At 40.2% G+C, this 27,616-nt stretch overlaps 1 protein-coding gene across 3 annotated transcripts in view; it reads right to left on the bottom strand.

Moving 5' to 3' along the window:
- cadm2a (cell adhesion molecule 2a) overlaps positions 1-27,616 on the bottom strand; it is a 292,905-nt gene that overhangs the window by 61,158 nt on the left and 204,131 nt on the right. For all 3 annotated transcript variants that reach the window (XM_050039311.1, XM_050039328.1, XM_050039319.1), the window contains one exon: positions 23,503-23,652. In XM_050039311.1, coding sequence (XP_049895268.1) covers positions 23,503-23,652 — 150 coding nt within the window. The remainder of the gene's footprint in view (positions 1-23,502; positions 23,653-27,616) is intronic.

The raw sequence follows: 27,616 nt of genomic DNA, 5'->3' as shown, positions 1-27,616 counted from the left end.
GTAATTTGGGAGAAATCATATAAAAAGTGGAGCACCCTGGTTTTGTAACCTTCCTACAAAGACTTGAAGAGTAAAGGCCATTAGACAGTCTGTTTGTAGAGTGCTTTAAAGAGCGGCTGGCTGAATGGGAGAGAAACGATACGAGAGGTATCTAAAGAGCTGGAACTGTGTTTCAACATCCTAAAGCTTTAAAACAGCATTAAAAAGTCATTTTCCTTTCCTTAATATCTTCCCTACCTCACACACACTGTGTACCTTTTTCTCAAACTACAACCCAAGTTATGGATAATTCTCTACATCAAACACTTGATCAATTAAAAAGGCTACAAAATAGTGGGAATGCACCAATTAAATTCTTGGCAAATACCCATACTGGTGTTTAAAATAACAGTTTGGCTGATAGCCGATACTGATGTTTTTGTTGTTGCTGTTTACTTTGCTTTTTTTTTGTTATCATTACCTCCATTGTGCCAGTTAAACAAAGGAATCTTCATGATTAAAAAAATAACAATTGTTTTAAAGTCATTCAGTTCTTCCTTCCATCATCTTTAAATGAGCACAAATTTAATCATATAACGTTTAAAGAACATTTCACATGAAAAACATTAAAAAAACAACTTCAAAAGCCTTTTTACAATATCTGTTTTATAATTTGGTGAAAATATCAACACATTTCTCCTTCAAACAACTGTATTTATTCAAGTATCTAACCAAATATTAATTGTACAAGATTTCATTTAACACATCATGAAAATGTTATAAGTTACGTCTCCCTAATACTCTTTTTTACACAGCAGAACCTGAACACATCAAAATGCAACTCAATGCAGCTGGTGGCCCAAACGCTGCAAGTTAACAGCTGACATTAACTTGCTCTCCTCCTGCCAAGAGGAAAAAATTAAGGGGTGGGAATCTCCAGGCACCTCATGATTCGATTCGATTACGATTCAGAGAATAACGAGTCAATAATAAAACAATTACAGATGCATCCCAATGCATCAAAATGTTTGATTTCAACACGACTTATTATTATTTTTCTTTTAAAATATAGTATACTGTATTTTTGGTGATTCATAATTAAATAAACAGGTTATTTAACTTGAATATAGCATGGCTCTTTCTTTCCCCTTCAACCTATCGCCATACCCTCACTTTTGAACCGGGGTTGCCAGTCAGACTGTATCCATCTGCGGATGCTCACGCTTGTCCACTGTGGGATACACATGTAGATGGGATGCATGCACGCCTGTGTAGGGTCCACTGTTTGCATAGCCTACTGTAGTATTTCCCCTGAAAGTGTTTGTAATTAACGTCCTATTCAATAAGATATGGTCCGTATCCTTTTTATTTTAAAAAGTTAACTGCACTGGTGAATGAATGAATTACTTTGAAAGCACCTTAGTCTCCTGTGTGTATAAGAATAACATGAGGGGGAGGCGGAGTGCTCCGTCACAGCCGCTGTGTTGTTATTTATGTTATGCCAGCAGAGGAGCTGCGAATAGCCTTTATCTCGGTTAGCACCGGTGAAAGCCAAGACACTGGGCAGGCCAGGCACGGGGTTTTTAAGGTCAAACAGACTGAGCAGAGAGCCATTTTCTTCACCACAGAGGTGTTTAAATTTGGTTAATGCTGCAGCGTGTGTTGGTCAGCCAGTTTACATGCTGCTGCTCCTCTCGTAAATGTTCTCTGGGTGGTAGCGTAAGCAAGTATTCACAATATACTTCACAAATGTAACTGTTTAGACACTAAATCAAAACAAGCTTGCAACTGCTGTCTTTCGTGAAAATGAAATAGTACAAGTTAACTTTAGCTCATCTGCGCTGTAGACTGTGCAGGTGCAACACTGACTTCGCGGTTGAGTTCCGCCTCTTTTGTTCCGTCGACATCATGTTATCAACAAACATTTACATAACTGATTACTGACATCAGTGAATCGATGCCGAATCGCCACGTCCGCATTGCAATGCATCTAAGAATCGATTTTTTACCCCACCCCTAGAAAAAATAGGGTGCGTCCCCTGACATGTTCATTATGAGTTTACTGCGTTCCTTTTGTCCTGGGGAAGATCTCTCTTCATCCCAAATGTATTTTTTACTGATCCTAGGACAACAATACATTGTTAGTGTTGAATGTGCTTTTAGCTTGCAAAAAAATAATGTGATTAAACAGAGAATCATCGGCCTGTGCCACTGTTGAATGTCATCTAATATGCTGATAGGCTGATGGCAGTCAACAAGGCAAATATCGGCTGATACAGATGTTTGAAATCATCTATACAAAAACAGTATGACAAAATTATAAAATGTGTTATTTATCAAGGATGTCAATTACAATTACATTTAAAATTACGTTAAAAAAGAGCTTTTTAGTAACTCATTGCCACAAGTCTGAGTCTAACATTTGACTGATTGAATCAATGCCGACTGCTACAGTATCTGTGTTCTTACCCACTTCCAGCTGTAATTTGTCAGTCACTGCTAAATGTCTATAACCCTTTAGGTGACAGGAGGTGAAAGGAGGTGTTTGGCACATAAGCTGCATTCTTTTTACAGTGTTTGTGTATGCATTGCTGCAATGATCACAGAGCTGACAAATGTAGGGAAATGTCAGCGAGCGCGCTATCTCGTGTCATTCGGTCTGCCAAGGGATGGATAGCTTTGCTTTGCCGGTTCCATGCTAAACACCTACAGTAAACGGCAGTAGAGTCGTAATCAGTTTGGCTAAACGACAGCTGCTCACACTCATTTATTATTGCATTTGTTCTGTCCCTCGCAACACTGGTTTATCTCTACATGCTGTGTACCAAACCTGAGCAGGCATGACACCTTGATATGAGCACATGACATATCTTTAGGCTTGGCACTGATGACAGTATATTCCTGTTTCTATGTGTGTATGAGAACACAACGCCATCAATGCAAGACCACTGAATTAGGTCTAACACACTGCCAGTTCAGTTCATGGTGAGACCTGTCCTCAGCGATCTTTCATACAGTATGCATACGTACAAATGTATACACCTTGTCTCATCAAAGAATAAACTAAGACAAAGAATAGATTATTTGGTCTGATTCTAGACAAAGAGCAGATTCTCCTTGACTCTGTATTTCTTCCTGTCAGCCTTTCTCCTTCCTCCTGCCCCCACAGACCTCATTCTGTCGACTCAGGCAGCTCCACTAACCTGTGAATGTGTACAAGTTAAACAATGCTTCTTTTCAACTGTTGTCTTATTTGCTTTGGGCAAGGAAGTATGAGCAGGCAAATGTCAGAAAATACATTTACTGTTGCAGGCTGTCGTGATGCAGCTCGGCTCTCTTTCTTCCCTCTCTTCAACAGAAGCTGTTTGTGTGAGACTGAGGACGTGGAAAGATAGATAGTTTTTTGACTTCAAAAGCTGCGATGACATTGCATCCACATTTATAATGAGAGGGCCTCACCGAGACGTGACTCGGCTGAAGCCACTCCACGAATAACTGGTAATGATCAAAACTCCCTGTCAATCATCTGCGTGACATGACAATAAACACAAACAATATATCTCTATTTTTTATTAAATCTGAAGACTCTAAGATTGAAATCTGGATTTAATAATCAAATTATGCTTTAAGCGTTGTTTCTGCAGTTTTTCAGTGGTTACAGGCAAAGATCGGGATAGTTTAGATGCCAAAAATCAGGATCATCCTGATCCCCCTGGAAGGGTGGATCTAAAAAAAAAATTGAAAACATGAAAGGTGTTGTATAAAACCATAAAATCATTACATAACTGGTAAGGATGCTATAATACAGTTAAAATACTGAAAGTAAAATGTTTATTTAATCACAGTTGTGTTTGGCCCTGTCGTTGAGCTAGTTTGCTGTCTCTGTCAAGTAGCTGTCCATTAGTCACTCACTCTACAGCAGGAAATGACACTTCAAAGTAAGAGCTTTGTGCTGGAAATTCATTGCACTTCAAAATAAAGTGTGTTCTTTACAAACTTGACATGCTCGTGAGTCACTAGCCATCCATTCTGAATGGAACCGCGACCCACTTTTGGACCACGACCCACCAGTTGGGAACCACTGATTTACAGGATTTTTCTATAACTTTGATTAATAGCCCGGACTTTTATTTGCTTCAATCTGAACTCAACCGGTGTATATTTGGGACAGCAGTCTCACACAAAACTCTTGCTTAGCAAAGATGGTAGCTATTAAATTGTTTATTTAAATCAGCATGAATATTACTTGTAAAAAAAATTAGGCTATCAAACATATTAATTATCAATTGCTTACATGGACTTAAGCTTTTAACTGAAGCTTTTCCATAAATTAGGGCTGGGCTATATATCTATATTAAATTATATCATGATATGAGACAAGATATTGTCTTAGATTTTGGATTTCATAATATTGTAACTGTTGTCTTTTCCTGGTTTTAATGGCTGCATTTGAGTAAAGTGATGGGATTTTCTCAACTTACCAGACTGTTCTAGTTGTTATTTGCCTTTACCTACGTACTTAGTCATTGTATCCACATAGCTGACGATTACTTATTAAAAATCTCACTGTGTAAATTTTGTTTTGTGAAAGCACTAAAAGTCAACCCTACATTATCGTCACAATCTCAATATTGAGGTATTTGTTCAAAAATATTGCGATACTGGATTTCCTCCATAACGCCCAGCAATAGTTTCCTATTTTCCCCTCTACTCACTCGCAATGAAACCTCCCCTTCTTATCCTATGCCCAATGAAAGGTTGGATATCGACAGAGAGAGGAGAGGAATGTATCCTTTGCTTTTTGTCTGCGAAGGTGCTGCAGCTGCCTGCCATCCATTAGAGATCATTAGTGTCGTCAGTCCCGAATGTGTTCATGGAGGACGACGTTGTCGACAACATCAAAGAGTGGCAGATTTGTATTCCACAACAACTACTTACTGAATGTACGACCATATTTTGGGCTCATTTAGCCCTAATCTGCGGCTCTCTGTGTATATACAAAAAGAGACGGAAAGCAAAGCTGCACTTGTCAGCATCAAAGTTTGATTTGTTTCTGCAACAAACGGTCAATACACTTCTGTCTATTTTGCTGCTTAAGTACACAGTTCCCACAGTTCGTGTGTGCGTCAGAGAGAAAAAGACAGACAGAGTTGTCTTTCATACTTTTGACTGCCTTAATCTCAGCAGAACTAACACAGAGTACCTTGAGACGTGACAATTTTATGAGTTTGCCGAAGCAGATGCAGTTAGATATTCAGAGGCCCTAGAGAGGGCGGAAGGATTCCTCATCTTATTACAAGGGCTGATGACCGTCGGCTCAGAGGCCGTGTTGAGGTTCCCCTGAATGCAGCCATGACCGATCAGATAACAAGAGTAAATGGCATATAACACCAAAGCCACAAGGCCCTCTGTTCCCAAACTGTATATTCAGAAAGGGACAGAAGAGAGAGGGCAAAAGTCAGCTATGTCTTAAAAAGAAAAGATCTGTAAAAGATGAGAAGAAAGGCACATCTTTGAAAAGGAGAAGTGAGACAGAGAGAAGCTGCACAGAGAGAAGGTCAAAGATGTCTTGTTTCTTTTAAATTAAAAGTGACATTTTTATTCTGAGGGAAGACGTTCAGTCAGCCGGTGAAACAGTCTTATTGAAAGTATTATTACACTCAATCATAATCTTTGAACCATTAATGAGTAACAGGTTAATTAAAAAAAAAAAAAAAGTTTGTTCACCCTAACCATTCCCTTTGATTTGTCCTCTTTTGGGGCAACATTTCACCTCTCAGGATTCTTTTTCTTCCACGTAAAATGGTTCTCGTTGCATATTATTTTCACTTTATCAAAACACCCTAATAATTTGTTTTTGGATTTCAAAATCTGCACAGCACACTGTACTGTATCTTGTGAATCTAAGATTATTTAAGCACCCATGAATGCACCACAAGCAGTTACAAAAAAAGGGCACAACAACCTTTTTCCCTGCTCCAAAACACAAATGCTGCTTATGGGGTCTTCTGCCTGAGTATACAAACCTGACTATGACACAGTCAGACGTGGTGGTGCCTGTGTGTCATTTTGATCACAATTACTCCATGATGCAGGGACAACATAGGGTCCCAAACTGTCCAATAAATGATTAACTTTCACACTTGCAACATTTGGTTTTTGAACCCTACAAAAACTAAAAGGCAATCAGGCATCTTTTTTTCCCACTTGTTCCACACCAAGGGAACCAAACTACAGGTGTGAAAGCGAGTCCAAAATGCTTTTTCCAGCTCAACATGACAAAACCTACGTCTATTATCACGCACAGCTGATGGTTTTGTGATTCATCATTTTGTTGCCAGAGCCTCGCTAAAATTGCAGCACATCCCCATGTAGCTTCGTGTATTATGGGGTGCTGTGTAGGCATACAGAACACACACCCACATATCTAAATTGGCTGCATATCTAGCAGCTTTCCACAGCTACTCTCCATCATTAAAAGCAGCCGGTGAGTAAACATAGTGTGCGGACACGTGCGTATGAAAGTTAATTATATTTGTACATTAAGGATGTGTTTATTGTATAGGCACACAGAATACATGAGGTAGCAAATAATCATGACTCTAAACTCACTCACTTTAAGCCTATCATGTTTGAACATTTGCTTAATTAGTAATGGGTATCTTAAAAAAATTAAGATACCAGTAACAATACAAGTACCCTGAAAGTGATACCAGTGTCAATAGAGCACGTTATTTGAAATAACCCTTCTGTATTTTATGTAATTAATTTTTATCACACCACATGTGTAGTATAGTCATAGTTTCAAACATTCGGTGGCATCTCTGCATGCTGAACTGCCAACATCATCACTCGACTTGACCACGCCACAGACTGTATGGGTTGTAGCTGCTGCAGTAGTGGACCAATTACATATTGCAATCGAAGAACACTTGTAGTGATTGGCTGCGAGCAAAACCACACAAACAGCTGTTTTTTTTTTCTAGATCTGGGTACAAAAAGGATCTAATGCAGGTCAGGCACCCGGCAGAGTCACCCACAAACAAGTTGTTAAACTAGTAAAAATATTTTTATATGAACCAACAATTACGAGCACAGGTAAAATTAAACTACATGCGGGCAGGCAGTGGGTGGGAAATCAAAAATGAAAATGATGGTGCTGTATTTTTAGCATTTAAAATAACTAATATTATCAACCCTAATCAGCCGCCAGGATATCATTTATCGTGAAAGCCAACAACACAACCTGTGTTTGCCATCCTGGCGCTGAGTGCAGATAGTGACAGACTTTTCCCTCAGCTGGATTTGTGATTTAAGAGAAGAGAATGCAGCTTAAACCAGAGACTGTGGACGATATTCTTTTCCTGCACAGCAACCGTGGCATAGTGGATAGCAAAATTAATTGATTCTGTCAAACAGGCTGCGGTTATTTTCAGCAGTGGACAAAGTACACAACTCTAATACTTGAATCAAATTATAAATACTGCTGGTCAAATATTACTCCAATACAATATTACTCCAATACAATAATAATATTTTAACAATGAGTTAAAATACTGGAGTACTTGCTTTTAAAAATACTTCCGTATTCGAAGTACTTACTACTTTTTTAGTCTCAACACATTGCTGTATACTGTCACAAACATTTACAGAGCCTAATGACTGTATGGGGCTGTACACATGCCGTAATTTTTGCACCCTCAAAATTATTGTTTTTAATGTAGATGTGCGGCAGGTGCACTCAAACACCAGAGTGACGCCTTCGCAGCACACACGCCTTCCAGAGTGCCTATTTTTAAGGGTGAGACAGCTGTGCCCCAAGATAAACCGAACTCAACTTTTGGAAGGCAGTGGCGTGCATTGCATGTCATGTGATTAGGAACAACCAATCACAGCCCACAGATATCTTTCCCTTCTTCCATAAATATCAATCTGTGGTAAATATGGAAAAGTTGATCATTTTGGTGCAGGGCTGCCAGAGCCTTTAATCTGTCCCACGGACGATAGGCCTACACTCTTATAAACAGAGCCTGGAAGAAGATCAGCTCTGCACTCAGGATTTTAGGTAAGTAGACTATGATACGGTGCTTGTCAAGGTTTCTTAGCAACTGCAGACGCAACACGCCACTGTGCTCTTGAAAGCTGGCACAGAAAAGGCACAAAAGTAGCACCCAGCACCCAACCTCGCGTTTTCCAGGCGGTTAGAGATGGGGTATGTGTACGGGCCCTACAACAACCCACTGAATGCACTGACTTGCTTCTAGAACCAATATTTCATCATTTGTAGTAGGCAAGGTTAAGGAGCTTGCAGGACTAATATTAAAGGATCAGGGTGGGTTCAGATTTGGCTTGGATATAATAATAACAGGTCAGTTGTCTGTACTGATCTTTAAGGGTGTGGCAGGCAGGTGCAGGTTTGCAAAACTGGACCAGCGCAAGACTAATGTTGTTTCCATAATACTTGGTACTGGGCCATTTTGGTCAATACCATAAAGGTATCAAGTACCGATATCAAGCCCTATTATTTCCCGCCCCTCCTCTCCCTCCTGCCCTTTCCTCTCCCAGCCTTTCCACTGGCCTCCCCCACTTCCTCCTCCTTCTCCCTGTCCCTCACACTATCCAGGGACAGTATGTATTAGTATAGAACCTTGGCAGGCGTTTGCTCATTCAAGTGACACACTTTTATAATGAGAAAAGTGCAAATTTCAGAATATACATTCAGCTTCCCGTGTCTGGATGTGACTGTTCTCTTTTTCTTGTCAACAACCCATCCGGAGTCTTGAGCTTGTCTGCGTGTGTGTGAGTGTGAGGGAGCGATAGAGAGAGAGAGAGAGAGAGAGAGAGAGAGAGAGAGAGAGAGAGAGAGAGAGAGAGAGAGAAAGACAAGCAACAGAATGCAATGTTTATTGAAAAGCTTAATGTATATTCTGTATCTCAGCCATTTCTCAACCTCCATTACCTGTTATACCATTTCTGAAGGCACACTGGCTTTTTAAAATGTAAAATGTGCCACACTCTATACAGTAATTGGCTTGTGGAGATTTTTCTCCTGTGACAGGAATGATTTCCTTTCATCAGTTTCTACCTGCCATGCCGAGTTCAGTGGGACACCTCCACCAGCCCTACTTCATTAAGTCCTTGTGAGAAGCGGGTCAGTGAGGAGACAGCTCTTGCCTATAAACCCTATTGTGTTTTGCAGAAGGATACATTTTCCCCCTCCAGCTCCAGACTAGAAGAACAAGTGCCTTGGTCTATAAGGAGTGTCATATTTTTCTAGGATACCCGCCACAGCTATCCTTCAAAAATGACTTTGAAAAGAGTTTGAAAGAAAGTGGACAGTGTTTGTAGAGCCACATTTTCCTTGTGATAATGCTGAAAAAAACGCCTCTATTATAAAATATGGGTTCTTTTCCCCAACTCTGTGCTCCAGAACTTTCTCCCGGAAGAGAGAATGAAAAAGCCTGCCACTAAGTGTGAGCTAATTATTCCCATTTGCCTCAGGTATTTTTCTCTACACCTCGCAGATGATAAGTGGCTCTACTAATAAAGGCAGTAATAACTGGATCTATTGCTTCATTTGACAATGTAGTCTCTTTCACGTCCCAACCTGCTTTACAGCAGAAGAAACAAAGCTGACACTTATCTGACACCAGTTTCTCTGATCCACAGCAGCGCACACACAGTCGATGACAACTATACAGATCTCTGCTTTTAATTACTGTTCCTGTCTGCAACCTCTAAATACAATGCAAAGTAACTAGAAAAAGCTTTTTTTTAATCAAAAGCTGAATGCTGCACTCAAACAAAGACATGTGCAAAGTGCAGTGGCAAAAAAAGAAGACGCAGAATGCTCAAGGTCAAAGAAAAGTTTGCCTGTGTCTTTCAGAGGTGATAACTGCGTCTGAAAGCTCACATAAAATGCCTCCTTAATTCCTCTCCTTTATCCCACCAAGGCCTACATTCCGTCTCCTTTTTCCTCCTTTTCTTCCTCTCATGTTTTATGGTGCTTGTCTTGGGGAGAGGGGACTTGTTAGGGATCTTTGGAGATTTACAGTCAAGTTTTTTTCTATCAGAGAGAACACCGTACCAATCTTCAGGCCGATATGAAAGGATGTTTCATGGAGGCACTCTTCCAGGAAATAAAAAAAAAAGACAGCTGTCTCAAAAGTTTAACTTTCCTGCTAAGATTAAGTTTTGAGAGAAAGTTCTGCTATCTGTTTAATAAAAAGTCTGTCAGGCATTTCTTATTTTGTTATTTACTTTGGAAAACTTTTAAAAGCCTATCCCCTAAATTGCTCAGGCACAGATACTCTGAATGCATCAAAGCTTTCATGGTCGCATACTGGGGAGGTGGAATGCTTGACATTTCACATGCACACACACGTATATGTGCACTTACACAAACATGCACTCACACAACCACAAAACAGGCAGCAAACTGATTCAGACAGCTGAATATTTGACATCTGAGGACCCAAATAGCTTCATATTTAGCAGCTCAGGGGGCTAAAAAACGAGCAGTTGGCCCTTAGCTGTTCACCCAGAACACTAATCTTAATGTTTAAACAGATTCAATCAATCTGCAGATGGCACAGCGTAGGCAGAGATGTCCACCACAGGCACTCTGGTAATTTTGCAAACAACATCAACATATTACTGCTCATATATCAAAAGCTGCAGATACTCAGTGTTGGAATATAACAAATACTTAAATTTTACTTGAGTATTTCCATTTTATGCTACTTTATACTTTTACGCCACTACATTTATTTGATTTTTTATTTAGTCACTTTAGATCATTAATACAAAACAAAACACTGAATCGTTTTAAAAATTAATCTGTGCCAACCTCAACTAAGAATGTTCCTTATAATGTTGCTTAGTGTTGTGTTTTGCTTAAGGTGCTCTGCTGTGTGCTGGTGTTATGTGCAATGCATGAGTGGCTGATGTGCAATACTGTTATGTGTAGTATTTGTTTTTGTGTTTTTATGGTGTATGCTTTATTTCTTCTGGCATATTATAAGGCATATAAGGCAGCAATACTTGTGCAGCTCCTGAGTCTAAGACAAATTTTCCTACAGGGACAATAAAGTATATCGTATTGTATTGTATCATATCATATCGTATCATACTGCATTGCATAATGTAAATCAACTAATAAATTATGATATATTGTTGCAGGTTAAAGCCCCTACAAGGAACTTTCATTTTGAGTTGATTTTGGCGACCCTGTGGACAAAAGCGGTAGTGTTTTGCCGGAATGAAGCCTACATTTCCCATGAGCTCTAGCGCGTATTGTCGTAAAGACGCTTACCTGGCTCACGCATGTGTTTGTTTTGGGGATGAATGAAACAACAAGACGGGAAAACTTTGCCCCCACTCCTATTGGGGATCCCAGCTCACCTTTGCCGCGCCCCAGCTCCACCTCTCCGGCGTAAGCGCCACTGCTGCCGGGGTAAACGCAGCGGTCGGCTGGTAAGGCTGGTAAGGCTGAAGACCTGTTTGGCGAGCACTTCCACAGCTTCTTGGACTTCTTTGGAGCGGTGCCTTGTGTCTTTATTTCTTGGCACTCACTGGACCCTGTCGACGCCTGGCTGGTACCTGTCGTCGGCCCGGATGAGGTGTTCCAGCCCTGCGGCCCCTGCTCTCCTCGTCCCCGCTGGCGCGGGGTGAATCTGCGCAACCTGCGGAGTCTGTGTGTGGCCCCCCCGACAGCTAATGCCGTGTACCCGCCGGCTCCTGCCAGGATTGGGCTGGTAAATGCTAGATCGCTAGCCAACAAAACGTTTATCCTGAAGGATTTCCTGACTTCCCGAGGATTGGATTTTCTCTGTGTGACTGAGACGTGGCTGACTGTTGGTGAGTCCAGTGCTTTCACAGAACTTTTACCCGATGATTGCTGCTATTTTAACTCCCCGCGGACGTTGGGTCGAGGAGGAGGAATAGTGACTATTTATAAGAGTCACTAAATGTAAGCAGCTAGGTAAGATGACGTGTGCCGTCTGAGTGCCGTAAATCGTTTCGTCCTGGAAGCGACCTGGGGCGGACCCGGAGACAGTTTCCGAAAGGTATGGATATACACTATATAGAAATAGCTTATCTTCACACCGATGGTCTCATTTGCTGTTGTAGGTCACACACAGACATCAGCAGAAATGAGAGACTTTTGCATATCCAGTTAAAAGTTCCTTGTAGTGGCTTTAAGCAACTGAGCAGTACATAAAGTAATTAAAATGAGCTCTATCTTTACCAGCTGCAGCATTAAAGTGATGAACATAATGCATAAAAACTGGAATCCAGTAATATAATATACAGTTCATAAGCCATGCTATATAACGAGTACCTTTACTTTTGGTATTTAAAGTATATTTTTATTTTGTTTTTATTATTTTTTTTACTTTTGTGTTGTAAGATTCTGAATACAGGACTTGTAGTTGAAACAGAGTACTTCAGCACTCTGGTATTGCAGTTTTTACTTCAGTGAATACTTCCTCCACCTTTGCAGATACTGTATCACTCTAATGGACCAATGCAGGTGCATGGTGAGTCATTGAGCTCAGACTGAGGGGAACATCACCGAGTCATTGTGACCTTTTCATGGTCACTTTGTCTTTTCCATGAAGCAGCATGAGCCAAGACTAATCTAACTCAAGATCATAAATGTGTCCTCAAGTTTTGCAATTATCAGCATTAATCAAGCATTTCTTTGGAATGATGTCAAACACTGCATAGCTGCGATCCATATTAATTATGTTTGGATAGTTTCATTGCCAGATTGTCTCGTCAGTAAAATATGGATATTACATCAGTTAAAGTGGAAACAGACACAGATAGACAGATAGTTTTTTGCTTTAACTCATCATTACAAAGTAAATGTTGACTGCACATTGTAATTAATGGATATAAAATAATGACACTATTAGCGTTTAGACTGGCTCCATATAAGCCTTGCTTTCACTATGCAGTACTGTCTGCCACTGGGTATGATCTCCTGGGAAAATGAAGGCTCAATTTTTGGCACAAAGGAAGTGTGTCAACCACTGAGCAACCTGATAACTACTGGTAGCTATACCCAGTTACCAAAGACTATCAATGTACGTAGAAAGCTCTCATTGTTGTAGAATAACTTTGCTTTTCTACTCTATAACAAGTCTGTTTGCTTCTTTCTGAGAGTAAAGTACTTTGTCTCATCAATGTGATGCCGCCGAAGCTGCCGTGTAAACGAGCCAACAACATGAGGTTTAGTTCAGCTTTGTTTGTTTTGGTCAATATTAAGATGACAGTGTTTTTCCTCTCCCATTTTTCACCTATACTACCTTTGTTTATGGCTGTGTGTAAATGCTTAAAGGTCCAGTTTGTAGGATTTAGTGGCATCTAGTGGTGAGGCGGCAGTTTGCAACAGACTGAAACTTTTTCCGTGTGCCAAGCATGTACGAGAACTGTGGTGGCTGATGTGAAAATGTGAATAGCCCTGTCTATGGCCAGATTTGGTTTGTCCATTGTGGGCTACCGTAGAATAACATTTGACACCATGGAAGAGGACCTGCTCCATATATAGATGGAACGACTCATTCTAAAGCCCAGTTCAGACCAATGATTTGCGACGAGACGAAAGCTTTTAAGAGCGCTGCAGAGAAAAGTTGCAGCGGTGTGGACTGGCCAGTCTGAGCTCAACTCAAGCCAGCTGATGCCGTCAACTGCTACTCAGCTGGTGAAATTGCCGGTGGCTGGTTATAGGTCACCTGTGTCAACAGCCAATCAGCTTGTAGTCTGCTGATCAAGTCAAAATGACTGCAGACAGCGTGTTCGCCTGCTGCTGCAGGTGCTTCGTCCCCACCGAGCCCTATGTTTCTGTTTCACTGTGTGCTGGTGTTGGAAGGTGGGTCGCTGCTGCTCACTGTATGTAACATTATCATTGACTGATTAATTAGTGCTGGTTATTAACTTTATTGTGGTTTATTTATTATAAATACAGTCCATCTGATGCTCGTTTTGTTAATGTTTTTCGCCATTTCATCACTACTACAAAACCAACTGTAGCATCTAGTATCCCACTATCACTATCCTCATTCATATTTTAAGAAGCTACAAATTATATTCAGCCACAAAATAAGCCTTAAAAGCTGTAAATCAGCCAGCAGGTTTTTAGAACATTGCAGAACGGTGCATTGCAAGAAGCTGCCTGTTTCAACTTGCAAATCTTTGGTCTGAACTGGGCTTAAGGTAACAAAAACACAACTATGTTTTTATTTCAGATGATTATACACAATAAAATAAAATAAATCAAAACAAAGTTATGAATATTATATACCATTTCTGCCAATATATACCCCTAACTCCATCACCCTGAACCTTTAAAGTTGAGTGTGTTGATATCTATGTATAATTGAAACACAGATATCAGTGTGAATTTTGCAAGGCTCTAAGGAAAATGGAGAGCCGTCCAGTTGTCTCTGAGACAGTGGTATCAACAATAATACTACTTGGAAACATGTTTCAAATTTAATGTAAAAGCTGTTGGCCCAGATAAGATAAGATAAGATAAGATAAGATAAACCTTTATAGTCTGTCACAAGTAACAGAAATTCGTCTTTGGCAAGCTCCAAAATAAAACAGACAAGAACACACAAAACACAATAGACATGTATAGATACCATATAATAAGTAACAAATATCATGCTTTGCTTATTCTTCCAAGTCCTTATAATTAACCTTTTGATTCCCTCAAAAGGGAGACTTTTAGATCCAGTCACAGTAAAAAAAACAAAACAAATGAACAAACAAGACAATATGAGTAGATAAAGTAAACCAGTTACTGGGTCAGGATTGAATCATTTCCTAATGTCAAAGTGAGGCAAGACTATATAACAATTCATTCAAACCCAAACTAAACCCAAGACTTGAAATATGACTTTGAAGAAAGAAAAATCCCACTATGAAGCAAGCAGCGTCACTCTTTTATCTCGCAGAGCACCCAGATTATCTCTGCTGACAAAATGACACACACCCTAGTGTCGTAATCAACTGAGAAATATTTACACCTTCTCTTGTTTCCACACACCTGCCAATACACGTGTCTACTACATTAGCCATATTTTAGGCAAAGCTATAATGCATTTAGGTCTACTAAATGTGTGCTGTAGAGAAATACTTTATGACGAATAAACCCCGATCCTGTGCCAGACTCCGGCAGGCAGGGGTGGACAGATAATTAAAGAGAAGGGATCAAGGGAGTACTGTAGGTTGAAAATGAAAATACAGATGTGGGTGTTGGAAGAGAACTGGGATGAAAAAGGGTGAGCAAATTGCAGTAACTGTGTTGAATAAATGATTTCAATGTCATACCTTAGCCAGTGCTCGCACATGATGAGTCCGCCAAATAGGCCTGGAAATTTAGCCTGGAAAGTAATTATACATTGGTTCTTTCTAGTGCGAGAAAAACGAATAAATTGTAATTATGCCTCATTGCAAAATTTCTCCATCCAGGAAATAAAGCTATTATCAAGTCTTGAATTACACGAAACCAAAAGAGCAATTTGTAAAGAGATATTAGCCTCTTTTGAATCTTATAAAAGAGAGAATCCCTCTTGCCCAGTGCTCATCTGTCTCTCGCTGTCGAAGCTTAAGTCCCTCAGTGGTAAGTGATGGAAAGGACAAAATTGGCTACTTTCAGGACAATGACTTATTTGAAATTCAAACAACTCTTCACAGCCATCGGAGCACCTTTGAGAGGACGGAAGACAAGAGGAGTCTCTTTCATCCGACTAAACGCCTTGGAGGTGAGCCTCAGCCCTGACATTAAACAACAACAGCGGCGAATTCCGGCACCACTCAAAGGACTGTAATGAAGTCAGTTGCTGCATTTGTCTTTGAAAAAACAATATGTTTATGCTAATGCCCCGTGGCGTACTTTAATAGAGGATGTAAGTGACACTCTTTGAGATGCAACACATGCACATGGCAGGCATATGTGCAGAGAGGATATGAATTAGACGACAAACATAGATTCAACTGACGTTTTGGACAGTTGCTAACATATCTATAAGTCTGTAATTTAAACCTAGTCTGCCTAAGTGTAAAATATATGTTTTGTATTTGTCATTTTTTAATAGACTGTAAGATATAACTCACATGAATGTATTCTTTTCTACTAGAGGAGAAAAATTTTCATTTGAATCATATAAAGTTTCCCTCCATACACATTTTAAAGGCGCAAATGTAAAAATACCATTGTTCAACATGGTTTTCTCACATAAAAGCAAAAAAAGAAAATGTAAAACTCTGAAAAGAGGCTGGAAGCACATCTACTCCTTCTCTCACATTATGAAATTCTGGATCTGGCCATGCACCCCACCAACCACCGCTGCTTGTACAACCTGGCTGGCAGGACATATGGCCATATCCAGAATTTCTCAATGAGCAGTACACATTAAGATAGCAAGTGTTACTGTAGCATTAAGCTGGGCATACACTGTACAATGTGAGCCTGTTTCTGACATGATGTTTGGGCTGCACCACTCATTTTAGACACCAAATTTTAGCTTCATTGGGCGTCGTTTACCATGCAGTACAGAGTACAGAGTGTATTGAGGACCAATCATGGCCTAATTAACTGCTCACAGCTGTCGGACGTCTGGATGAATTTCTGACTTGTGAATAATTCTGACTGGCCGTTGTCAGGCTCTCGTTAAAGCAGAGCCATGAGTTGATTCTATAAGGTCAGTGTCTTTTTTCATACAATGTACGGTGTGTGTGTGTGTGTGTGTGTGTGTGTGTGTGTGTATATCTAGCTAGTATGTTGGTGCTGCTAACTTGATCATTAGTGTGTGTGTGTGTGTGTGTGTGTGTGTGTGTGTGTGTGTGTGTAAGAGACAGAGAGGGTATCAAAATTAAGGCTGACCTGTTTCTGCAGAAATGGACTTTTAAGCTCTTTTTGGGACCTCTGTCTTTACCTTACTGTGAACCATACCTCTGCTAGCAAACAAACCTCAACCTGCCCCAATGCTTTCAAAGAATCTTTAGCGACTATTGTCAATAGCCAGAACAATCCACAGGCACTCATGGACCTCTCTCTTGTCTCTTTTATGGGTGCAGTGTGAGCACTCAGGTCAAGGCTTGACAAACGGACAGCACAGCGCAAGCACATAAACCATGAGCTTCGGGTTCACACCCCAGACGATTTATTCGTACAGTGGAAGTTGGAATAAAACAACAGCATTTCTAAAAACAAGCTCAAATCATACAGCATATGCCCAGCTTTATAGGAAACATTGGAGAAATTTAGCCATACATGTTTGAGCCTCACTCAGACCCAGTCTCGGATGATTGGGGAATAGCAGACGTATCACAGTGCCATGTGTTGTTGGCATCTTTTATTTGTTTATGTTGTTTGCTAGCTTGTTAGCTTGTAACGGGCATCAGATGACATAAAGATATATATTCTGTCTGGCTGAGATTTTCATTTTACGTTTAATAAGTCCACCTTTGCACTAAATTTTTCTGGTTTCTTTACAGGTGTCATGTCAATTCAGATGTCGTGTTCCCTTGTCAATATGTGTTTCCTGTATTAGAGAGCAATCAGCATTCCTGTTAGTAACATACCTAATCTAGTTTGCCTGGGGTATGTTAAAATTTTACAGAAGTTCCCAAACATGGCCTCCTTCAATAGAGGAATGTGAAACACCTCTCTAGTGACAAATTTTGCACAGATACAAGCTAGTATGGCCATGGTCAGACATTTAAGGTGTGGAGGGGCTCTTTAAGAACTTGCATTAGGTTTATGTATGCAGAGTCAACCAATAACCTTAGAGAAGGTAGATGTTGAACTTTATAAAAATAATTTCTTGTGTGTTGGCATAACAGATATGTTTCAACAAATAGTAACACAGCAAAATATGCAAAAAGTTGCCGAGTCGAGGTTGTATTTTTTGAGCAACTGTGTGCTTGCCCTAATCCCCATCTTCTTCTTCCCAACAGGCAGCACGGAAAATTAATCTGAAACCTACTGTGCTCAAAGGCGTTTGCAGCTGAGACATCTTTCCTTTCTCACACTGCCAGTGGCACTTTGGAAACACTCACCATCTCAGTGCTCCCATCAGCATGTGCATCTGAATTTGCCACGTTCAGCAAGACAACTCCCAAAGCACACGTATATACACACATACACACATACACACACACACACACACACATACACACACACTGATCCAAAACAGCAACGCAATTCTGGGGCCTCAGTAGTATCCTTTTGCTTTTCTGATAATAATAAGAGTCCTTGGCTGCTTTTTCATTTCCAATCTCAGAGCTCTGCTCTGGAAATGCCATGAAATAGACCCCCAAGACCGACCCCTGGTGTGATATGGAATAACCTGCAGAGAACATCAACTCTTGAATTTGATGTTCAATGCAGCTTTTTACTGCTGCTCTTTCCGGTAACTGAAAATGTGAATGGTTGAAAATTGAAATGTTTTGCATGCATTCACTCACTGTATCCAAAAATACATACAAACACAGTCACACATGTGCACATGCACACACACACACACACACACACACACACACACACACACACACACACACACACACACACACACACACACACACACATGCATACAGTGCATGAATGCATGGCAGCCCAGTGGGCAGACTGATAATGGAAGAAGACTGTGTAAATCCCATATGTGCTTAATCCAGACACTTACAAGAGAGTGTGATTCATACTCTATTACACTCGACTAATACAGCCGAGAGACGCACAGGGCACAATAATTTCGGCTGGCATGAACCAACAAAATAACACCCATGAATCCTCTTTATGGGGACTTTACTGAAGAGGGTGTGAAAGGTCAGGAATAAAGCCTTTGTACTTATTAGCCATTAAAACATTGGTGGCTTTGTGCCACACCCACAATTTGTGTGTGTGTGTGTGTGTGTGTGTGTGTGTGTGCACTTCTTTGCCTGAGAATGTGTGCAAAGATAACAAGAGTTTGCATTTGTGTAATGGAAGAAATTTCTCTGCAGCAGCGTACATGTCTCCACTATATAAAGTGTTTATAATACTGAGCTTCTTTTCTGCACATCATATTATTCTCAGGCCATTTTCTCTCACGAAGTGGAGTGTAAGGTTGATGAGGGTGTTAAACTCCTACTCCTCCTACTTTTGCCTTCAGTTTCAAAATAGTTTAATGCAGACAATATTGAAATTACAGTAAGTTTTATGTAACTTATGTTGTGTTGTTAATATTGTGAAATGTACCTAAAATCACATTTGCACTATTAGTCTGAGTGAACTCATTTGATCAGGTGAATTTAATTTTGATTTGCTTCCTTTCTAAAACATCAATAAAAGCCATTGGGCACATTTACAGTAGTGAATTGGGAAATCTACACTCATTAGTTTTACATTATTTCAAGCAGAGTCGGTGTTGTTGGCCTGTCAGGATACACTTTTGTGGCTATTCTATAAAAATTCAACATTCATGGTTAATATTCCACTGTGGTTGTGCCAAAAATGTTTCAGTGTGCTACAGTATCATGTTGTCTTCATTTTGGTCTGTAATGCGGGATTTATACTTATTATAAATCTTAAAGCTTTTATTTAATTTAATTTCAGATATAAGAAACATTAAATAGCGAAGACAATAAAGCCTTCACAACAATAGCATTTTAAGTCTAGTGTGTGATTTATCCTTCGTGATTTATTCTTGCTTCATATGAGCAGAGGAAATCTCCGCTCGTCGCTAGGCTTCTTTATACAATGTAAAATGCCATAGGCTTGTGCTAATAACGTTAGCATGTTGTATTTGTTTGGAAAACGTGTTAAGTATAAGACAGTTGTTTTGTCGGTGGACCTTGTGAGTTGTAATGGAGCCGAATTTTGTAACATTACCTTTGTTAAATGTTGCTGTTGTCCCTGGCTTCATATGAGCAGAGAAAAGTCTGCTAGCTGCTAGGCTAATTTATACAATGTAAAATGCCATAGCCTTGTGCTAATAACATCAGCATTTTGTAGTTGTGGGGAAAATGTGTCCAACAAAAGACAAATGCTGGGGCGTCGGTGGCTTAGTGGTAGAGCAGGCACCCCATATACAAGGCCGTTGCCGCAGCGGCCCGGGTTCGACTCCAGCCTGTGGCCCTTTGCTGCATGTCACTCCCCCTCTCTCTCTCTCCCTTTCACACTTGTCTGTCCTATCAAATAAAGGCTAAAAAATGCCCCAAAAAATATAAAAAAAAAACAAAACAAAAAAAAAGGACAAATGCTTTGTCTGTGAATGCTGCGAATTATAGTGAAGCCGATTTGTGCACTTGTGTTTGGAACTGTCACTTTTAAGTCATGTTAAATGTGTGTTTTGAATCAATTAACTTTACAGCACTTCACTGAAACCTCCGCCGCCAACTAGTGTTTTGGAGGTGTACCTGCAGAGTGACACAGACACACCACCGTACAAGTGTAAATGCTCACAACGGTGTAAATGCACACAAGTATAAATCCCGCTTAACTCATCACAATAGAGTGGTGCAGGAAAGAGTCCTGAAACATGGAAATGAGTTAGCATTTTTGCAGTATCGGTTCCCTTGTGTTAAAGTCAATGGGTTTCTTGAAAAGGGTATTTGGATAGATGTCCGAAATCTCTTTAGTCTTAAGAGGTTTTCAGGTTCATTCAATTATACAAAATATGTCAGTAAATATCCCACTCGTGAATTTGATGCTTTTATGTGTCACGTCACATAAAAATGTGTTCATGTAATTACCAGCACCAGGATTCTTATCTGGACAAACCAATGGACCAAGGTAGTGCTTAGGATATGGTTTAAGACCTGCAGAAGATTTCACCTTGATAAGCATGTGACAATGGGTGAAATGAAATGGGTGACTTACGATCCAGAGTTTATACCTTCTGGTCTAGATGTGCAGTTTAGGCAATGGGCACATAATGGTGTAACAGCTTACTCACTATAGCTAATGGTAATGACTTGCAGACTTTTGACCAGCTTTCAAATGTTTATAACCTTGGAAAAAAGGATATTTTTTGATATTTCCTGGTCGAGGACTATTTTACTTAAGAAATGAAACAGAGGATAATGAACCCAATTTGATTAATATATTCACTGATGTATATCAGACAAAAGACAACAAACATTCACGAATATATAATGAATTACAAAACTCCAAAAATTATTCCACTGCCCAGGTCAAACGTAAATGGGAGAGGGAATCAGGCCTGGAGATATCTGAGGATGACTGGGATGATATGTGGGACGGTCAAGCTAGGACCACGAATTCAAGATCCTGGCGGGAGTTCTACTGGAAAAATTTTGTGACTTCAGAATTGAATTTATACGACAAGGGTGTCAGGGGTGGGATGAATGCTGGAGGCTGTGTGGTAAATCAATGGCAGACCAGTTTCATATTTTTTGCCCACTAATTTATCCAAATTGGCAAGAGATTGCCAAAGAAATGAGGAACATCTTTGGAATGGAAGTTGATTGTTCTTTTGTCATACTGTACTTGGGCAAAACCCCGGACAATCTCGTGACCCAGGACAAATACCTTTAAAAAGTACTTTTGGCCACAAGCAAGGAAGTCATCGCACAGAAGTGGCTACAGGCAAGCCTCCCTTCAAAAGGATGACTGGATTGCAATTATTGATGAAATTCACTGTATGGAGAAAATCACCTTTTCTTTAAGACTGCGACTTGATCAACCATAGAATATTGGAAAAAATGGACCATATACACAAAGGGATTCAAGCTACTGACTGGTTGTGATGTCACCTATTGGTTTTTGGACTGCTGTTTTCAAGTCTCAAGTGCAGTTTTTGGCACTTCCTCACTGGCTTCATTTTTCAGCCTTGTAGGCTGCCACTTGCATGCAACCATAGTGTAGTTCGGTTATTGCCTAATTGCATTCATGCTTCCAAAAATCATAAACGTGGTCTTCACTTGGTAAGATTATATTGCTGATCAAAATATGTAAGTATCATGAACATATATGCCACAGAGTTTTTTTTCCTGCAATGATCCAAAATCCAATGGAGAAATCCCATAGGCTCTTTCTCAAGGGAACCAGGGTGATGCTAATTTCCAGGTTGCCCCACAGAAAAACATCACCCTGGAGCACTCTGTACCTTGAAAAAATATTCCACCAAATAGCTGATTTGATGCAATGCAAGGTTCAGTCTGCTGCCAAACACAGTTCATGCTGTACCACAATGATTTAATTATATGGAGGCAATTTAATGCTCTCACGCCATCAATTATACACAAGGCCATAATGCTGTAGCATCCAAGGCTCAGGTGATTGGGTTTGTTGTTTTAGCTGAAATTTACTTCACACTGCACTGTATGTGCTGGAGGCAGTGCGAGCTTAAAGTACTACAGGGTTGCAGTGAAGGGCACTTGCACAGCGGGGTGAATGGTTGACTTTGAGAGTGTGTGGGTTGTTTCTGATGTTTTAACTTGATTTCAACAACATGAAACTTTTGAGAGTGCATCTTTTGATTCAGATAGAAAAGAGTATAGAAAAACAACAACACATTTCATCCACCACTTTCTAGACAGCCTGCTCCGAGGTTTGCACTGCAACCACAAAAGCTATTGTAGCTAGCTATCACTGCTCCACAAGGAAACAGGTTAATCTTCATTATGTAGTTCATAAGCAAGAAGGGACTGTTGCATTTCTGTATGTACATCTTTTATCTCCCATGATGTGCAATATTTTAGATATCTTTCTTCTATTTCTGTTGTATATAATTTATTATTTTGTCTTTGGTATACCACTGTTCTGTCTTGTGTTGTTTTAAGTTGATTGCAGCTGTGTGTAGCACTATTGCCCAAGCAAAATTTCCCCTTGGGGACAATAAAGTATATCTTATCTTATCTACAGTAGCCTGCTCCTTGTTCCCCCGCTGATGTCCAAATCCAACCAAATTACACCAGTGTTTTTCCATTTTCTCCTTTCCAACTATCAAACATCTGACACTGAAGTAAAATAGACTGCACACAAACAAACAAACAGAAACATTCAGGCTTGTTCTTTGCAAAACAAGTCAGAAAGAGAGCTGCCATATCTGTTCTCAAGCGTTCTCCTTAACAGATGTTTGTGTGTGTGTGTGTGTATGTGTGTGTAAGTTTGACGGATTAAGTGAAAAATAATAATAGCCACATACTATCCATCCCAAGAGGAAAGGTGTGTATCTTTTTCTATGCACTGTGAATGCTCTTGCTGTGAAAACAGAGCACCGACAGGAAAACACAGACACATGAAATGTGGGACAGATGCTATGACACAACAAAGACAGCAGCTTATTCAAGTGACAAACACACAGGAACACGGAGGGGATTTTTCAGGTTGCTCTCCAGCCTCAAAAAAAAAAAAGAAAAAGAAAAAGAAAAAAAAAGAAGAATTCTGTTTTTGTGTGTTTTGTGCATTTCTCAAACACCACAAACCTAACACAGGGAATACTTTGTAAGTCTGCATCTGTCGTGCGGCTCCTGCTGTCTGTCAATCTACCGAAAACTCACCTTTCTTGTCCCCAAAAAAGAGGGTCTGCTGTGCTGGGTTTGACCACTGGAGGGAGGTGTTGTCATTATACTCCACACGGCAGGTCATGTTCGCCGTCCCACCCTCTGTCACCGTCACGTTCTGAACGAGAGGGTACTGACCACTGATGCCTGCAACATGACACATGAGACAAAAACATGTAAGAGGAGATGAGAATGCATCAGGAGGGAGTGGGAGATAAAGATACAGGGGGAAGACGGAGTGAAACAGATGGTGCATTTTTGATTGCTGGATTTGTAAGGTTGCTTTGTTAATTAAATTCGCTTAATAAATTTCACATGATCATATAAAATTTAAACTATGAAGTTAGACTAGAAAGTAATGTGATTTTTATCCACTTAGTTCATAATGATGCGCATAAAATAAAGAAAATTCTTTTTCTGTCACTGGAGGAGCAAATCAGCTCTTCACGCTACAGGACAAAGAGAGTAAATCTGGTTTGAGTCTTTGAAAAAAAAGAAGCTTAACACCCTAATTAAAAAGCAAATGTTCAGCCAGGATGGCCACTCACTACTGTGTGCTAAATTGGACCCTAACATAGAACACACAGGGGGCATTTAGCCTGCGGTACAGACCCTGAAACCTCAGCTACACAGGGAAGACCAATTAAAAACCGTTCTCAGCGGACTTGTGAGTGCATGTGTGGATGCTTGTGTGTGTGCAATGCTTGCATCCGATGAGAGTAACAGATAGATAAACAGAGTTATATAATTCTGTGTGACCTCCGAGTCCGAGGAGAGCTAGTTTTCAGCACCATGGACAGGTCGCCTTTGCAACTGGTTCGTCAATAGCTGCCTGCCAGTTTTCAGAACTATGGACAGCTCACTGCTGTGCATGTGTGTGTGTGTTGTATGTGTGCGAGGGAGGCTGTGAGCAAGTAAATAATAATAACCATAAATCTATCCCTGTCCCTATCCCCAGAGGACAGGTTTTAAAGACTGTGTGAATAAAGGCTTAGGTAAGAAAGATTATTCATCCCCAGCTAACTCTCCCGTCTTAAACCACCATCCCCCCAGGAAAGGATCATAAAACTGGAAAAAAACATATAAGAAAAGAAAGAAATAAGACATGAGAAGTTTTCATATTCCATTTCCGTGTGATTCCGTGTGACTCCTTTCCATTCAAACGCTGTTAATGTATTAGATCTCACTCGGCAGGCAATTTTGCGTTCCCCTTGCTTCAGCTAATGACTGCACAGGTAAGATAAACAAACCCTCAAATAGCGCTCGTCTGCAGGGTTAGCAGGTGAGGCAAACCCCATCACTGACAGACCCTGTGGTGAAGGACGTGTTGAGAGCGGAGACGGTGAGGTGAAGGAGGAGAGGAGAGGTAGAGAGAGGTAAGTCAAGGAGCACGGGTCATTTCCAGTGTTGATTAAGGCCTCCCGAGGTTAATCATGCGTGTGAGAGATAGAGTGGGAAGAGCAGGGGAACGGAGGAAAAATGGATCTGAGCTATGGGAGGCTAGGAATATGTTTTATTCATGAAAGTTTTGCATGAGGCATGATCTGCCAACGATTTACCGTTCTCCTGCGCCTGCCCTCGCTCTCTTTATTACTTCCTCTCTTTAAATCACTTACTTTCCCCCCATTTTTCTCACTCACGCAGTTGGGTGACATACAGCACAGTGTGATACATTTTATTTCCTTTGTGCTAGCCACAAAGGGAAGTTAATGGTTAACTGCCATACCAAATGGTGGCAATAATGATTTTTTTTGTGTGAGTTTCTGCACAATATGATGCTGTGTATGATTTTAGTTCATCACTGCAGTGGATGTGTCTCTGCAAAAAAAAAAAATATATAATTGAAGATGGGGACGCTCTCGGGATATGCTCACTTGTGGTATTGTCAACCCTGTACTCATCCCTGAAGTATAATCTGCTAGTTTGTTCTCCAAATGATCTGCTTTTGACAAACAAGACAACATGAGATTTGGATGATTTAATGTTACAGCAAAATGCTTAACATGCCCCTGGGGAACATGGGTGCCTCCAAAGTGTTTTGTCTATCCATATTTTCATCAAATACTGTTTGAATTGTGCTTCAAAAACTGTGTATATATGTGAAAAGAAATTAAGTTATTTGATAGATATCTTTGATCAATATTTCTTACAGTTCTCCCCAGTTTAAATGAACACTTCATCCCCCAAATGACCATTAGTGTATCAATTAATCACCTCTGTTACATTAAATTCATGAAGAAAACTTTTTCTTACATGCCTCAGCTATAAATGAAGAATCCTAAAAAGGCAAACATTCTTGATGAATTGAAGTCATAGGTGGCTGCTTTAACAAAAGCCAAATTATATTAAAACATCCGTTTACAAACGCCCACACAACTCGTGCAGTATAATCCAAGTATCATTTGTCCATATGCTCAGTGCTTCCCAAACAAACAATCATTTCTGATGGGATACTGAAGTGAATGCAATACACATCTATGCTTTCTCCAAATCCAGACTCCATTGACAAAACCAGTAATTCAACCTCACTGAACACGGGAGCTGCTGCACTACCACTGCCTCAATTTGTAGTTTGTTTGTGTTATTGTGTGACTTTGGTTAATCTGAACTAACCCTCTAAAATACCAAAGTCTCACAATGACAAACTAACTAACTGACCAAGGCCGCAGCAGACCAGCAGCTCCTGTGTTCAGCAAGGTAAAATTACTGTTTTTGTCAATGGAGTCCGGCTTTGAAGGCAGCAGAATAAGTTTCACTTTAAGTTAGTTCCTCTTCGAAAAGGGCTGTTAATTCAGGAAGTACTGAGCGTACAAGTGGATTAATAGACTTGGATCTGACTGTATTAGTTTGTAAACTGATGTTTTGATGTAGTTTTACTGTTGTTAAACGTGGCCCCCCTTTTACTTCAGTTCCTAAGAATCTTCTCCGTCTTTAAAATCTTTGCTGACCAGAAGCGTGCGAGAAAAACATTTTCTTCATGAATTCAATGTAACATGAGGTGAGTAACTGATACACAAATGTTCATTTGGGGGGGGGGGGGTGAAGTGTCCCTTTAAAGTGTGATACAAAACATACATCTATTTGTAAGACAAGGCAAGTTAATTTTCTATACCACAATTCAGACACAATGGTAATTCAAAATGCTTCACACAAGCATAAACATACAATCAAAACTGAAAACAAGCAATTCATTAAAGAGGAAAAAAGGAAAAAAGAAATGCGGTAGATTTAAAGGATTTAGGAGCTGTAGAAGTACAAAATGAGACATCTTTAAATGACCTTTGGAAAAGCAGTGGCTAACAGAAAAGTTTTAAGCCCCGTTTTAAAATAACAAAGGGTTGGAGCAGACCTGAAGAGCTGTGGAAGTTTATTCCAGATCTGCAGTGCATAAAACTGTAAGCTGCCTCTGCATGTTTGGTTTGCACTATAACTTTACTTATCAGGACAGAAGTTAAAAATCATAGAATATATTACAGTTTCTTTCTGCCATTCTCTCCCTTTTTTCCTCTGGCACTAGTGCCTATACAAAGTTACAACAGTACGGGGATCCCTCTGCCTAAGCCCTGCGTCGGTGTCTGGTGAAACACGTCCGGTGGGATTGGAAGGGCCGAAGGGGCCACAATGATGGTTATATTAGAACAGTGCAGTGCTCTGTGTGCCTAATTGGCCAGTGGAGTAGGTTCTTCCATTCTCCCCTCTGGCCACCCAGACCTGATTTAAATGTATCTCCTGAGGGAAAGAGGCAGCTGTTCTCTCCTGATTTCCATGTCTAAATTTAGGTCCTTCCCTCACTTCACCTCCACGCTTTCTCCTACTTTCAGTTTCCTGCTCTCTCTTTTCCAGTTCACATCCATTCCACTCAATTCCCTACTCTCTATTCCTCTCTCTCTGTGTCACGTTTCCTCCTCTAGTTGATCCCTGAAGGGTGGCATTTCCACTTTCTTTGTCTCTCATTTTCATATTCTTTCTGTCTCCCCGTGCTCTCCCACTCTTTCAAATTTATCTTGATCCTACCTCCTTTCTTGTACTCAATTGGGGCTTTATCTCTCATGGAGAGTGGGGTCAGTTTAATTGCCCTCCACTTTGACTGACATGCCAAGGCTAAGCCAGG

Source organism: Epinephelus moara, chromosome 3 (assembly GCF_006386435.1).
Source record: "Epinephelus moara isolate mb chromosome 3, YSFRI_EMoa_1.0, whole genome shotgun sequence".
Taxonomy (NCBI): Eukaryota; Metazoa; Chordata; class Actinopteri; order Perciformes; family Serranidae; genus Epinephelus; species Epinephelus moara.
The sequence above is the reverse complement of the archived record's forward strand: the minus strand, read 5'-3'. Positions and strand labels throughout refer to the sequence as shown.